General features: G+C 26.9%; 2 protein-coding genes across 4 annotated transcripts in view; both read right to left on the reverse strand.

Annotated features, from left to right (window-relative positions):
- LOC105203336 overlaps positions 1-14,960 on the reverse strand; it is a 32,676-nt gene extending 17,716 nt beyond the window's left edge. The window contains exons 1-2 of one of the 3 annotated variants that reach the window (XM_026138930.2): positions 14,595-14,668; positions 10,163-10,310 (exon numbers count right to left, since the gene is read on the reverse strand). In XM_026138930.2, the coding sequence (XP_025994715.1) occupies positions 10,163-10,310; positions 14,595-14,668 (222 nt within the window). Of the gene's footprint in view, positions 1-10,162; positions 10,311-14,594 lie in introns of all 3 variants that reach the window. The other 2 variants (XM_011172116.3, XM_026138931.2) reach the window with 2 other exon arrangements.
- LOC105203969 (tRNA-dihydrouridine(20) synthase [NAD(P)+]-like) overlaps positions 1-17,200 on the reverse strand; it is a 523,658-nt gene that overhangs the window by 482,113 nt on the left and 24,345 nt on the right. The window lies entirely within an intron of this gene.

The following is a 17,200-nucleotide window of genomic DNA, read 5'->3' on the forward strand; positions in this document are numbered from 1 at the left end:
AAATATAACTATGTTCTCTGACTTGTACGTCTAATCAACCTAAATATCAGATGACATTCTTATTAGAACTCCCGGTCAGAAACGTGTTTTAAAATGTCAGATGTAACATGTAAAACGACTACACGTGTTACATATCCCCATGTTGAAACACGCTTCTGACCGAAAGCTCTAACTTCGATAAATGCTTTAATAATAGTTTAGCAGAAAAGATGCATATTTTTAAAATGCGGACTTAAAGCTATAGCGTTCTACGTGTGATCGGCAGCTCGGCCATCGAGTTTCGAATAGTAATGGGGAGATAGTAAGCATTACCACAAAAATCAACCCGAAATGTGCATTTCGTTGCGAGCACTGAATAAAACATTTACAATTTTTTTGTTGCAATTTTATTATATTTTTATAGAATCCTTTTTAAAATAGCATTTATTATTCGTCAAAAGCAGAAAATAATCTTTTCAGCAAAATATAATTTCGATGCATGTTTAGAGAAATTTCGTAAATTTAATATCAAGTCAAAAATTCATCAAAATTTAATTAAAAATTTTTTTACCAGGGAAATGCATAAAATATCTTTGTACATATAAAGAAAACTAAATACATAATTAGAGATACAATATCTTGCATAAAATATTTTATTTCTTAAATAATATTATACTTTCAAACTTGATTATGTTACATGTTTAATCGTTTCACAATGCAATTAAATAATAAAAAGTATTTAAAAGTATTTTTGTTTAATTAAAATTATCTTTGTTATTTGACCAATTTAATGAAAAATATTCATTCAGCACATAATATTTTTACGCAACTCTTGTTTTATTACTTGAAAATATTAAAAGCAAACGTTATATATAATTATAATAAACATATGTATTTTCAATAATTTATTACAAAATCAAAATCTTGTTGTGATGTTGGATGCAATACAAGAAAATAGAAATTACTTTATATGCTTAAAAAACAGTGTGTCTCACTTTGTTTACAATATCAAAATTTACTAGCAAAAGCGTTAAAGTTCTAATTAACACGTGCGGTCTCGCGCCGCACATTTACTTGGCGCAAAACACTACTGTATCTCTTGATATATGTAATTGTAATTTATACCCCCCCCCCCCCGGGCGAAGGGAGCTCAGTATCGGAGCTCTCAGCCCTGATGATGCAAGCTGCAATGTTTGCGAAACGTCGGCAAAGTGCCCAACACGCACGTGGCATTCATCCGGAAACCCTCTCAGTTAACAATAATTTAGAAATTCTTTTCAAGAAAATAAAATAGTTTTTAAAATTACTTTTTGTCTTTTTATTGCTGTTTGAAGATTGATTTCCTACTTTTTGTATTAAAAAAAAAAAAGAAAAAAGGGAGAGAGAAAAAAAGAAAAAAAGCAACAACAATGATTTATACTATTATGTCTATCGTCATAATATTATAAACAATAGATCAATTTTATTTTTGCATGGTCCATTAGTGATTATGATTTCGGCTCTCTCGGTGGCCTCAAATTAAAACCTGAAACATTTTCAACTATTGTCGGAATTTTTCGCTAAATAAACAAATGGTACTTGTTTAAAAAAAATTAATTTTTAAAACATGCTTCTAACCGGGAGTTCTAATTTTGATAAATGCTTTAATAATAGTTTAACGGAAATTCTATTTTTTTTTGTTTCCAATCCCTAAAAAAAATCAAGTCATCAAAATAATTCTAGTTCCGATGATAAACACAAATGTTATGATTAAAATAACGCGTTTAAGTTCTTAATTTCAGTCCATTACAAAATCCAGAATCATGGTCGCCAATAGAACCACGCAACGGTCAAATAGATCTATTGTTTATAAATTATTCATACAATTTTTATTAAAAAAATACAAAATTAACTTATAACAATAATATACAAGACAAGAAGTAATTTTGAAAAAATATCTTTCCTAAAAAAAATTTCTATAAACCTTGTAAAAAATCCGCGCGATAAAATAGAAAACCTCTTTAATGAACTAAACACAAAAATACATTTAAATATTTATATTTTACATATTTATATACATTCCGACATCTATTCGTACAAGTTTTTTTTATAATTATTTATATATCTAAAATTTTCCTTTACAAAAGCGAAAAATACTTCAATAAATATACTAATTGCAAGATATTGTCATAATCAGGGACCCTGCCCAAAATAAAATTTCGGTCCGGTTACGGTTACGGTCAAAGATTATATCCAATTTTCGGTTTCGGTCTTGTTACTGATAACGGTTACGGTCACTATTTGGATTTCAATCTTTTTCGGTTACGGTTACGGTTACAGATGTACAATTACCCATTGTAAAATTTAATAACGTATAAAAATAATACAAGTATAAATATCATATTATAAAAAATTCCTGTTTATTGTAAACAACACTTGTTTAATATAAAAATGTTTAAAAACCATTGGTGGTTCCGGGTTTTTCAAAATCTCTTTTTTTTTGTTTTGTTTTACTTCAACATTCTCAGCAATTTGCAGCGTTAATGGTCGTTTTTTTACTGGTATTAATGGTAGTTTTTCTCTATGAAATAACATAATAATCTTAATAAAATTATCATAATAAAAGCAAAAAAAAAAAAAAAGTAACCCTCCATAGACACCATGTAATATCGCTATTTATTGAGAACCTAAAAGTAAATATCTACGGTTTTAAAAGTTCAATTAAAATTGTCAAATTTTTTCGGTACTCTAAAAGAGCCAAAAAAATTAAAATATAACTTTAGCTTTAAAAATTTAGTCTTAACATTACAAAGACCTTATTCTTTTGTATTCATTTTAAGTTCAAAAATTAAAGGAAAAATTAATCGTTAAAATCAATCACAGATCTATGGAGCGTTAAAAATATTAAAAAAGAGATAAAATATAGATGCCGTGTATCTTTTTCTCTTATTCTTATCTCGTAGAGAAAGAAGTCTACACAGCACGCGCTTTTTCTCCTTTTTTACCTAATCTTCAGTATGATTTTAAATAGCATTTAAAAAAATCTGACCAAAAATCTGACCAAAAAAACCGAAAAAATATTTTCGGTCAGTTACGGTTAATTAGCCTGCACAATATTTCGGTTTCGGTTTCGGCCCGGTCAGAGTCCCTGTCATAATACAGATTAAGTTCGCCTTACTCGCTTTTATACTGTCAGTTTAGAAGCGGTAGGTTTGTCCGTTCATCTAGAAGTAGCCTAAAAATAATATTTACAATAATAGTTACACCAAATGACAACGCATTTAATGTAAGATATTTTTTTAAACCGCTTTTAAAAATAGTCAATGTTAATTGTTAACATTACCGATGATACTGACATTTATAAGCGTTTTTAATCAAAACGAGCAAGACAAACTTAGCCACAGATGTTGGTAGGAAACACTCAAACATTTTCAAACCTCTTTCGACTCAATAAAAAGTGTACCAAAGTCGTCACAGTTCACAGATGGTTAGTAATCTTCATGTGTAATAATACTTTCTTAAAATATTAAGAAAGAAAAAAATAAAAGTAGTTATTGTTTGAGGATTAATGTTTTTTTTCAATAAAAAATATGAATAAAAATTTATGAACAATAATAAGCTACAAACACAAGAATAATTTAATTTTATCAATAATGTTCTCACTATTGTTTAAATTATACATTTTGTAAAAAATCATGCAAATTTGAGATCAATTTTATTTACTCGAGTTATTTTTATTCGAAGAAATTGTGTAAGCACAACACCACATTTTAATTTTAGTCATTTGTTGAAATTAAACAAATCATCCCATTTGAAACAAATAATTTTTCTTCCTTAAAATACATTTATCAAAATATTTTCCAATATTTACAAATTGTTTGCATAATGTGCTTTAAGTACACTAAGAAATGTTCTTTTTCACTATTCATTTTGTGATATAACTAAGCATAATAATAAAATTTGAAAATTAGTAAGGTTATTTTATCAACTCTTTAAACCATTCTCAGAAGTAAACGCTAAACATAAGAAGATTATTAATGCCATCTATTGTTAGTATTTTTTTGGCGACAAATTGGGACTACTTTTTACAGAGATTATGAGTGCTTTTTATTTGACACAAGTCGATACAAGCGTTTCATTCATTAAAAAAAAGGGGGAGGGGAGTGGACTGTGTCACAAATTGAAAAGCACTCTACTCTATTCACTGAGAAAAACCGAAATGCTCGGACAAAAATTCGTCTGCTTCGCGTAGGCTCCGCTTGTAATAGCCTGTAGAATAGCTTAGAAGCTCCCTTCTCTTCTATTCTAAACGCTCGTAGAACCAGCGTTTTCCCCACTATGATGTCTATATGCGCAGACCGATTAGATTTTTCTCAATGAATAGAATATATATTGAGTTAGAGAAAATTGTCTTCAAACAAAATATTCAATGCTTAAAAAAATGTTCATTATTATAAAATACTACTAATTATTTATTTATAACATATAAGTTTCAGGTTTTATATATGTATATTAGGATAGAGTCAGGGTTGAGTAAGTTAATATATTTTTAAAAATAATAACCTGCTATGACCGAGAAGTACATGAACACATTTAAATTAAGAAAATGACGGTCAAAAGCGAATTTCAGTGTTCAATAATAATTTCCTAGGTGAATTTATATACATTTATAAGTTCTCTCAAACTGTACACCACAGTTTACCGGATTTTAAAACAATTGTTTTAAATAGTTAAATTAAACTATTTAAAAATTATTTAAAAACAATTTAAAAATTATTTTTAACTATTTAAATAGTTTAAATAAAAAAAATTAATAATTATATAGTATAATAAAATAAAATCATTAAAATTGCATATTAATTCTTAGAAACAAGTAAATTTATCATTAACTTTGTAATAAAAGAATTAAGTTAAAAAAATTTATAATAAAACGCTGATATTTAAAAAATTATTTAAAAACAATTTAAAAATTATTTTTAACTATTTAAATAGTTTAAATAAAAAAAATTAATAATTATATAGTATAATAAAAGAAAATCATTAAAATTGCATATTAATTCTTAGAAACAAGTAAATTTATCATTAACTATGTAATAAAAGAATTAAGTTAAAAAAATTTATAATAAAACGCTGATATTTAAAAAATTATTTAAAAACAATTTAAAAATTATTTTTAACTATTTAAATAGTTTAAATAACAAAAATTAATAATTATATAGTATAATAAAAGAAAATCATTAAAATTGCATATTAATTCTTAGAAACAAGTAAATTTATCATTAACTATGTAATAAAAGAATTAAGTTAAAAAAATTTATAATAAAACGCTGATAAGTAAAACCAGAAATGTAATATCAAATAAAATTGATAATCAATTTAATAATTTTTGATGCCTACAAGCATCTCTATAATTCTCCTTTGTCCCAAAAGCTGTAAAGAGTATTTTTCTAACTAAATTAAGATAACATTAATAGATTATAAACTTAATTTAGTTACGTCAAAAGTTACATGAACAAAAAACTAATTAGTTAAAAGTTAATACAATTAAATTAACTTAAGTTAAAAATAAATTTTAAAAAGCATTTTATTCACATTTTTGTAAGTTTTTAAAAAAATTCGTACAATTTCCAAGTTAGATTACTCAAAACAATTATAATATATAATAAAAAGGTATAAACAATAATGATTCAATAACGAGCCGTTTTCTGATAGAAAAAAAAGAATTAAAGATTAAATAATCATTAATAATAATATAGATTATCAAATAAATTTAATATTTTATTTGTAAATTAAATTTATACAAAATAACAAAAAAATATTGTTTTTTGCGTGGAAATATATTTTATATAAACTTTTATTAAACTTTTTTTACATAAATAAATTTTAACTTAAGAAAAAAGTTAATAAATTAAAGTTCACCTATTTCAAAAATAACTAGTTAAAGCTAAAAATTAAAATATTTGAAATTAACTAACTATAAGTTTAAAGTTATCTTTTAAATTTATTATTTAACTTTTAACTTTTTAACTAGTTACTATCCAACCCTAGGCAGAGTTAACAGAAATTTGATGTATTCATTATTAATAAAATAATTAAGCATCACATATAAACATCTTAAAGGATATTCAAATAATACATGAGTATTCATATAATGTAAAATGATAAAATGTTAACATAAACATTTTTATCAAGGTACTAGCCTTGATATTCTTTTAGCATGATAAAATATAAATCACGACGTGAACTCTGACCTTCAATGTTACACTCTTTTATTAATGTTATCAATAAAGTGAAATCTTTATTAAGATAATTTTATCGCACAAGTCCAAGCCAAAAGTTAGTCTCTCCATATATGTAATAATTCAAATAAAATCGTAACGAAAACAAGCGTAGCACTAAACGATTTTATTACAGAGTGTATTTATGTATCACAATTTATTATCGTAAAAAAGGAAAATATTCTAAGTACCAAAAATACAAGATATAACCGTTGTCGCTTGTGATCACGAACATTTCGCCTGAACTGTACATCTAACGACAACGTCACACTGCTATCGAGTTGACAGTAACATTTGCAGATTGTAAATATTACACTATAATATTATATTTATGAAATTTTCAAAGAATATTTTAAAAAAGATTAATAAATGTTGGAAATAAACGAACAAGCTCGTCATATATTAAAACTATTAACTTTAAATGTGATTATCTTTTGAATGCTTAGTTACCTCCCCCTTAAAAATTATGCGCATGTATAGAGAATATCATTATTTATAAACAGTAAAAGTTTCAAACAAATCTTACTATCTCTCTAAAGTTAAAACATAAGATTCGAAACTTCGTCAGACTTGAAACACAGTCATGAAGCAGGAATATATTATAATGAGTATGCGGCGCACGGTTCAAATTAGTTAAAGATCGTAAAAATTAAAATTAAAAATTATTATTCAGCACTAAAAACCGCTGTAACTGACATAGGTTTTCTAATCTTGCGTTTTAATTTCGTAGATTTTAATTCCGATATAACTTATTATTGTTTTTAAGAAAGATTTTTCGTGATAAAACTACCTTAACATATCTAGCAAAAATAGAAACAAGTTTAAATATAAAAAAAAATTAATAATTATATGGTATAATAAAGAAAAATCATTAAAATTGCATTATTAATTCTTAGAAATAAGTAAATTTGTCATTAGCTATGTAATAAAAGAATTAAGTTAAAAAACTTATTTATAACAAAAATGGTTGTATCATAAATTATTTAAACACGTTCTTTGAAAACTTAAAACGTAAAACCTATCATTCTGACATTACATACACACAGAAAAAACATTAGTATCAAATTAAATTAATATATTATACAATACAATAAATATTAGACATATGAATAACACAAGAAATGAGAAGTGCCATTTATCGGTTGAAAAGAATCTTGGTACTTAATCTTAGTTCGCTATACCAAAATATGATATGTACCCAGTGCAATTTTTCGCATTATTATAATTTTTTATAATATAATTTGAAGACCTGGATTATGGATTGAAAACCAGAAATGTTCTCCATTTCATTTTTGTTTACATCTCTATTGCTTTTATTATTTTCGTTTTACATCTTCCTTCTAGTCTTGACTTAAAGTAACATCAATAACGCTCAAATATTTTATCTACAAACAGCAGTTCTTTTATTTCTTGAATCAATTTAATCCCCTGGCGAGCACGTATATAACTTTCTATGCAATTCGGCGTACTGCTTAATAAAAGTTTATTTTTTATTTTCAAATTTTTATTTTAGTTTATTTTTACTTTATATTTTATTTTTAATAAACCGATAATAATTGCTATTTTCAATTGTTTTTGAATAATAAAAATAATTATTAACATTTTCAACTTTTTAAATGTTATAATTTAAAAAATTAATGTACGAAACAAACATGTATTTATAAAATAAAGATACTATTATATAATATTATGATACTTTCCAAATTATTACTGGCTTTAAACAATCACATTATTTAAGTAATATTCATATATTTTGGGTATTTATACTTTAATTTGAGGTGTAATAATAATTAAAATTTATTTGATCATTTTTAATAATTGTATTTATTAATTAACTTGAAAGCTATGAATTTATTAGTCAAAACGCTATGCAAAGAAATATTTAAAAAAACACAAATTTTTTGAAATTTCTAATGCTTGCAAATTATGATTTCATGTTTAAAATAAGTGTCAGTTTATAATTACTTATAAATAATTAAAAACAATATCAATGTCCGACTCAAATGTAGCAAAAGTAAAAAACACAATATTTGAAGAAAGTCAATTAATGAGCATCAACAGATGTTATTTATATATAATAGTTTATGTATTACAGTATTAGAGAACGTTTCAATTTTACTTAACCATCAACTAAAATTAATAATATTCAAATTTACCTCTACATTGTTCAGATAATTAGCCAATATAAAATTGAAAAAAATGACAATATGATATGTGGTCCATAAAAACATCTTTAAACAAATAAGAATAAAAGTAAAAAAAAAAGTAAATGTTGCAACTTATAAATAAAAATAAAAAGCTTTGTTTATATGTAAACTATGAATGAAGTATAGGTCAAATTGACACATTTACGTCATAAAAAATCAAGCGCCCGCTTAAAAATTAATATCAAAATTAATTAAGAAAGTTTTAACTATCTGTTTTTTTAATTATATTAAGAATTTTTTTATGAAAAACTCATCTGGAATTTTTTAAATAGCATCATACAATTTTTTATTCATAATATTGTAGAAATCAAAACAAATTTAATATACTATCAAGAACATCAGTTTTATTGATGTTTTATTAATTTGATTGATACACATAATATCTATCATAAATATCAATTAATAAAAAAAAATAAAACTATACAACTTATGTAAACAAATTTTATTAAATGTTTTTTATATTTAATATCAAATTGTAGCATTATTTGTAACAGCAGTACTTACAAGTAATATTTACATTTAAGATCTTATTATTAGAGAAAAAAAACAGGTTGTGCAACTTTCGATTAAATTGTATAATAGCTATGCATGATTTGTTAAAAAGAGCAAACCTTGCAGAAGGAAACAAGCCATTTGAATATTTACTTACATAAATTTCTTCATTAATTCGCTTTTTTTATTAATACATAACACATACATACACAAAACAATAATATATACATATGTATGGGTTTATGTTCTTTGTACATTTCTAGCCAAGCTTGTAAGTACTGCTATTACAAATAATGCTGCAATTTAATATTAAATATCAATAAAATCAATAAAACATCAATAAACGTAAAATCCTCAATAGTATATTAAATTCATATTAAATTCATATTATGGAAAAAATATGGCGCTATTTAAGAAATTAAAGAAAACCTGAATTGTCTATTTTTATCACATGTAGAAACAAATAAACATTCATTGCATGAAACAAATAAACATTCATCTTTCAACCTTTTTTTTGTTAATTATCAAGTGTCTAAAAAAATCATGCGGATCGTTACGCTAAGCATCCTGTATATGAAAATGTTATCAAAATCCGCTTTGACTGAAAAATGGCACTTATTATTTCTTGTATTAAATATGTTCAACAGTAGTGTTTTATATATGTACAATCTTTTTTAAACAATTTAACAATCATAAATTTCAACAAAATGTTGTATTTTTATTTCAATATTATAATATTGAACTAAAAAGCACAATATGGATATTTTGATAATAAAATAAAAAATTCTTTAATTTGAAGACAATTGCTATTTGATATAAAATATTTTTTCAATTCGTGAAAATTACTATTGAATAATGAGAATAGTTATCTTGATAAAACTATACAAAAATCTTCAGCAAGTTATATTCTTATTTATTTAGCAAGATATTTACCCTCATTTAAATATTTAACATATCAAAAATAAATATTAAAAATTCTCAAAATTCTTTTTTTCTGTATTAATGTAAATGTTTAAGCGTACAATGACAAAAAACAGATTTATTAATAAAATAAAACAAAAATACTAAAAAAATTATAATTTCAAAATCTTTTAACGTAGAAAAGTATAAATATAAAAGTGCAATGTATCATCTTTTTAAGCATTCAATATTTGATTCAGAAATACATCAAATTTTATGACTTACTGTGTATAACTTACACAAACTCAATAAATCATTATAACTGACCTGCATAGGAATCTCTTGAGAAGTAGTAGTAGTAGTAGTTGAACTCAATGGCATTGAGTTCTGAGACTGTATATACTGAGAATACTGCCAATATCTCACTCTTGGATCTTCCCATGTTGTAGTTCGATTAAAATGATTTATGAAATATCTGAAAAAAGATACCATAACAATTCATATTTAATTTGTTATGTCGAAGTAACATTTTCCACAAGTATTTTCAAATAAGTGTACTCATTAGAGCAACATGTCTTTTAGCACAAAATATTTCGATGAAAGAAGAGAAACTTGATTTTAACAAAATTTTTATAATATTCGGAGTGGCAAAAAAAGTAAAAAATATTTGTTCATTATTATTAAATTATCAGTTGTGATATTATCATTGTATTATTACTATTGTTGTTTATTTCATAACTGTGTTTCAAGATTGTAAATTTATTTAGTGCATAGGATAATAAACTTAAAAATACAAATATAAAATCACACAAAAAAATATTAGCGTAAAAGCATAGCTTTAATAAAATAAGACTTGTCTTTAATTAAATTATTTTACTTTTAAGGCTCCTGACTCCTCAGCCGAGAACTCCCCGTTGACGGTAGTGACATTCCGTCGCGGACAAAAGTAGAACTAATAGACGTGAAACGTGACAGATTGACGATGAAATGTTGTCGTGCATGTCATCTTGTTATTATGTGTTTTATTGTAAAAATAGGACCGTAAGTAAAATTTCTTGGAATTTTATACGTGAAAGCTCATTTTTCACTCCTTTTAATAGTTATCCGTGTGTTTTCCTGTCTAAATAGGCATCACTTTACATGCTTTTTACGACTATTTACTGACTGTTAGGCGGAAAAGGGATAATCTTGACCCATTTTTACAAGTGTTTTAAAGCCACCTGATTAGTCTGTTTTTATCCAAATTGGTTTTATTTACAAAGAGCATATCGGACAAAATTACGTGTCATTTCACGCAATTTCACGCTTCTGACGTCACGACTTTAATATGGCCGCGATCAGGAGCCTTAATCATTAGAATCATTGTTCTTCTAATCCAAAGATTTTCAAAAATTTACAAAAATTATTATTATTATTATTAAGACCTAACGTTTCAATAAGCATAAAATTTTACTACCACAAAAATCATCACATTATTACGATATTAAATTACATGTAATAGTTCCAAATATATCGTATTTAATGTTGTATATGTATAACATCAACATATATACTTTAACACTTCTTTAAAAAAATCATGTATCAAATCTTTTTAAAATCGCAATTCGTATTATAAGAACAGGTAAAAAATGAGTAATAACATAATGATGTAAATTATTATAATTAATCAATTAAAATAAATATTTAATACCATAAGATTAACATAAAATGGACGTTTTGGGCTCACTTGTTCTTCTTCAGTATCCAAAAATTCATCTCCAAAAAACAATATAAATCATAAAATATCTTTCCAAAAATTAACAGAAATCAAATATACAAAAAGCTTGTCTATTAACAATGGAAAAAAGTCAAGTTTAACCATTCGAGTCGCTTACATAAATGGATTGGAACTATATCTCTTCAAAATAAATGTTTAATCTTAGTCCATTTATTTGCAGTGTTGTGATTGTGGGAAGTAGCATCTTAAAATTTTTATTGGTAGTCAACTTATTAAAAAATGATAATAATGGCAGGCATATAATTATTCTCACGTTAATTGTTACAGGATTATTTGAATACGTCCTTGGTAGATAAACACACAGTGTCATTAATTAGCAAAAAATCACATAAGCTTCAGTCATTATTGAAGCTCTTATTAAAAACTTGTATCTTGGATGAGACATATGAGACTTTTTTAAATGTTTATACAATATTATTTTCAAACTATAAAATCAATATTTCAAATATTGCTTTAATATTACTTGGTTGGGATATCAATACTACTGTAGTATATTTATATATCCATATGTAATATCGAAAATTACTTTATAATTATTTTTTATAACTAAAACATCAAATAGCTTGAAAAATGTGGAAAACAATATGGAGTCCTATGTGGTATAAGATATGTTAAAATGCACAATATTATATATACGGTGATTATTAATGAATGTTCTCATTTTTTATCATCAGAGCATGATTTACCGACGGATACGTATTTCTAATAGCGATTTCGGCTGGGGCACATCGGTGGCACACAAACTGAGCCCGACTATTTTCTCAGGTCCACTTTGTGTACACCCAATATGCATTTGTGAAGTGTATCGAGCCCAGACAAACACGCGGCACCACTAAGAGACTGCATTATTTGACTAGCCAAACACAAAAGCTGCATCGACACCTGAAATGTGCAACCAGTGTGCCCCAGCCGAAATCGCTATAATATATTATATTAGAAATTACAAATGTGTGCTCCGATGGTAAAAAGTAGAAACATTCATTAATAATCACCCTGTGTGTGTGTGTGTGTGTGTGTGTGTGTGTGTGTGTGTGTGTGCGTGCGTGCGTGCGTGCGTGCGTGCGTGCGTGTGTATATAATCTACATTAAAGTTATCAGAAGAACTCGCAAAATTTAATACAGCAAATGAGAGTCAACGCGGTTGTTGATGCGTATCCATAATACTTCCGTGTTTATTAAACAAAAAGCATTAATGTGTATGAACGTTTCGACCCGAGTTTGAGTCATCCTCAGCAAAAATTGATAAAAAATAGTAATCCTACTCCATATCACATAGCATAGTCCAATGTATTATTTGACCATCTACAATTGGGTGATCATCTGAGTGAAATTTTTAAGTGTGATGACAAACATCAATATGCGTTAACTACAAAAGATTCACACTGTTTTTTTACTCACCATGTGAAGCGAGAAAAAATAGTCCCTAAATAGCACGCAGAATAAGTCAATAAATACAAAATTAAAAACATTGTCAGTAACATTAAATTATTTAATATTACACAATAATTTCAGATCTCTCAAATTTGAGGGTTCTAAAAATTCTTGTCAATGTCATGGTCAAAACAATAATGACCTTCAACTTTAGTTAATAGGCAATTTAGGCAATAGAATCGAGCAGATAAAAACAAATTACATATTATGTCAAACATTAAAATCTCTCAAAGATATAAGTATAGGCATGATATAAATATTCCATGTCTATTAAGACTATTTTCTTGGCACTTTATATGTAACATTTCTCAAACAAAAAATTTCTCTAAAAAATGTTCTGTCAAGAATAAAAATGTTATCCCCCCCCAAAATCATGGTCCTTGGTTATTTTGCGTTCAGTAATAACCAAATGAGTACTGGTATTCTTTCTTATATGATTTTTATGTTCCAACATTCTAGTTTTTACTTATCTACTTGTTTGTCCTACATACAATGCATCACATTTTTTACACAAGGTCTTATAGGTCACATTTTTTTGAAATAACTTAGGAAGTCTGTCCTTGTGTGATCTAATGATTGACCCTACTTTATTAAAACTGAAGTAAAAAATGTTTGTATTGAGATCTTTTGTAATATTTTTAAATTTATGTGAAATTAAATGGATATACAAAACGGTAAACCATCTGTTATTCTTTGTATTATCGTTTACACTTTTATTACTAAAAATCATTTTATCTTGTTTTTGTTCTTTAAACAGGTAATCAAGTCTTGAATTAATGGTATTAAAAATAAAATTAATGGGATAATTATTATCAAAAAAAAACTTCAAAGACTAGTCTTAAATCTTTTTATTGAAATTTTAGATGTGATAATAAAATCACTCATGGGTCCTATTCACTATGCCCATATTTGTTTTCATCCGCTTTCTTTTAGGAGGTATTGCAATAAAAAATTGAAATATCTTTCAGAGAATGTGGCTTTGTAATACCAATTGAATTCTATCTTTGTGTGTCTTTATCAGAAGAATTATGGACATGCATCGACAACCGCATTGACTCTCATTTGCTCGTCTTTATTAATTATTATTTATATTGTTCCTTTTTAATTTTGAAATGTTATTCATTCTTTTTTTATATTAATTCTGCATGAAAATTCATATAATTAAGAATTCTTTTTTGTCTACTTTGTCACTAGGACTGTATCGTTAACTTGCAAGGTGTTAGAACAGTTAAACACTTTTAATGTAAACAAATCTTATCAAATGTTATCTTAAGCTATTAAAATTTAAATAACAAAGATCGTTTTAAACCTGAATTAGCACTTAAATTTAACAAGCAAGTTTATTCACAGTGACGTTATTAGATAGATTTAACAATTTAACCATTTATTTTGAAAATATAACGAATTATCGAGATCAACTTGCATTGTTTTGCATAGCATGGATTTAGCGATATGAAAAGACCGTGTTTTTAAGAGAAACATTAGTGAACTTTACGTCTTTGGTAATAAGAGAAAATAACAATAAAGAAGTCAAAAGTGCACTTTACGTACGGACGACCGCTGCGAATGTCATATCTACATTCCCAGCCGGGTGGTAATTGACTTCTGTCACTCGGTTCCGCCATCTTTCCGCTTTTGTGTTGTTTTGATAATTGCAACGAGAATTTTATGTGGATTATTTTCCTTTCTCAAGTCACAATTCACTATTAGTTTGCTGCTGTTTACTCAACCTCTCGTTAAAAGTGCTACCAGTGCCACGATTTAGAGGCGAAACAGGGAAATCAAACAGAACCGTACTATATAAAACTTGCAAGAGCTCTAGCCTTGAATTCTCTCTTTCGAGATTAATTCTATTTAAATCCAATTTCCATGAACATTTGTTTTACATAGAAATACATTGTGTACGCACATACATATGCAAATAAAGAAGAATTAAACGTTTTTAATATTATTCTTTAAATAACTTTTATATATTTCTATAAAATCTAATTTCAATGTAATAAAATAGCATGTTGTATGCTTTCCAGCTACGATCGCTACGACACAAGTTGACACTGGTCTAGTTTCCATCGAAGCATTAATCTGCATCCAATCCCGTGTAGAACCAAATTGAAGTCGATGGAAACATGTCAAATTGAGCTCAGTTCACTAGATTTGTTCTTCATTATTTGTGAATTGTAAATAATAATAAATGTGTATTTAATAAAAATCTTTATTCTATATTAAAATAAAAATTTTTTTGTTAAATTGTTTCTCTCTTCCATTCAATCATTAACACAAACAATAAACTTCACAAATATAATATATTTTAAAATTAAATATTAGGCTTGTTTTTTATTCCTACACTAGACTGCAATGAAACGTTCCTTCTTGCTTTCACTAAATTTTAAATATATATCTATTTCATTTTAAGTGCACACTAATTCAGGGAGTTCAGGAACAGAAAACAAACGGATTGATTCATTTAAGAAGTATCCGCAGTTTTTTTGTTCAATTTTTGAATAAAATTTTTTTGTATTAAAAATCAATTTTAATCAAGTATATATTGGCCATTATTATCTATAATCTTTTGTCATTTATTGAATAATTTCATAATTCCATCCGTGTAGAACTTCTGTGATTTATCGGGGAAAAACTTTTTCAAGTTATTTTCAGGGGAGTGTCTCAGTTGCGTACAGACTTGATTGGACACCACCAACCATAGCGGCCGATGTCTAGAGTATTTCCGTTGGTTGGGTTAAATTAGATTAGAGGCTTGTTTTCTATTCCTGCACTAGACTGCACTGGAACGTTTTTTCTTGCTTTCACTAACTTTTAAATATATATCTATTTCATTTTAAGTGCACACTAATTCAGGGAATTCAGGAACAGAAAACAAACGAAAGGCTTGTTTTCTATTCCTGCACTAGACTGCACTGGAACGTTTCTTCTTACTTCCACTAACTTTCAAATATATATCTATTTCATTTTAAATGCACACTAATTCAGGGAATTCAGGAACAGAAAACAAACGGTATATTTGAAAATTAGTGAAAACAAGAAGGAACGTTCCAGTCTAGTGCAGGGAGTCGATCATGAAACTTTTTCCCTTAAGCGGAAACGAGAAAAGTGAAAAATTTCTCCATTAACTTCAATGGTAAAGATTTTCACTTTTCACGTTTTGGCCCTAGGGAAAAAGTTTCATGATCGACCCCCTGGAATAAAAAACAAGCCTTTTATACCATTAGAGTCCCATATAAAGAGAGAAGCGCATTGAACTATACTCTAACTGGAATGGGCACTGCCATATAACGTCCGTAAGCGGAAAACGTGATAGAAATAGCATGATGCGAGGGGCCACCTCTCTTTTTCTAAGCGTTCTCTGCGCATGCGTTAGCATTCACCTTACATTCCTACTCAAAAGTTAAATTTCTTCTTTGTTTTCATGTTGATACAGCATGTAACGGAATTCGTGGAAACGAGGAAGAAATTAACTTTTACTTAAAAAGTTACTTAAATACTTAAAAAAATATAATACAATTTTGCTTTTGTTTTATTTATGTATAGCTTTGTTTACACCGAATACTTGATACGCGTAATATTTAGTAACTTTCTATTCAATTATCTTAATTTCGGTAATAAATTTAATGAATAGTATATTAAGCTGGTACAATATAAATCAAGATAATTAATTAAATATAGATATCACGTATACATTTACACGTATTGTCGAAATTAAGACAATTTAATAGAAAGTTACTTGTTAGCATGCATGTCAAGTGTTCGGTGTAAATTAGGTCTATGTCATTCAAGTCGCTCGTTTATCTATTCTCATGTGCCGGTACTGCAAAACTTTCTAACGTGACTGTACTGACAAAGAGAGGTGGCCCTTCGAAATGGCTCTCTCTCGTCACTCGTTTTCTGGCGGCTCATGCCCATTCCAGTTATGGCTTTGGCAGACCAGCGCGATTTGCGACACGCGACGCGCGATTATCCAATAGACGTACGTCTTTTCAAAAAATTGTAAACGCCTATTGGATAATCGCGCGTCGCGTGTCGCAAATCGCGCTGGTCTGCCAGAGCCATTAGAGTATAGTTCAATGGAGAAGCGACATTGAACCCCCACCACAACCTTCAGGCCGGTATTCATAGTCGATTTTTATTTCAAGATCGTCTTA

This window comes from Solenopsis invicta, chromosome 8, assembly GCF_016802725.1.
Source record: "Solenopsis invicta isolate M01_SB chromosome 8, UNIL_Sinv_3.0, whole genome shotgun sequence".
NCBI classification, from domain to species: Eukaryota; Metazoa; Arthropoda; class Insecta; order Hymenoptera; family Formicidae; genus Solenopsis; species Solenopsis invicta.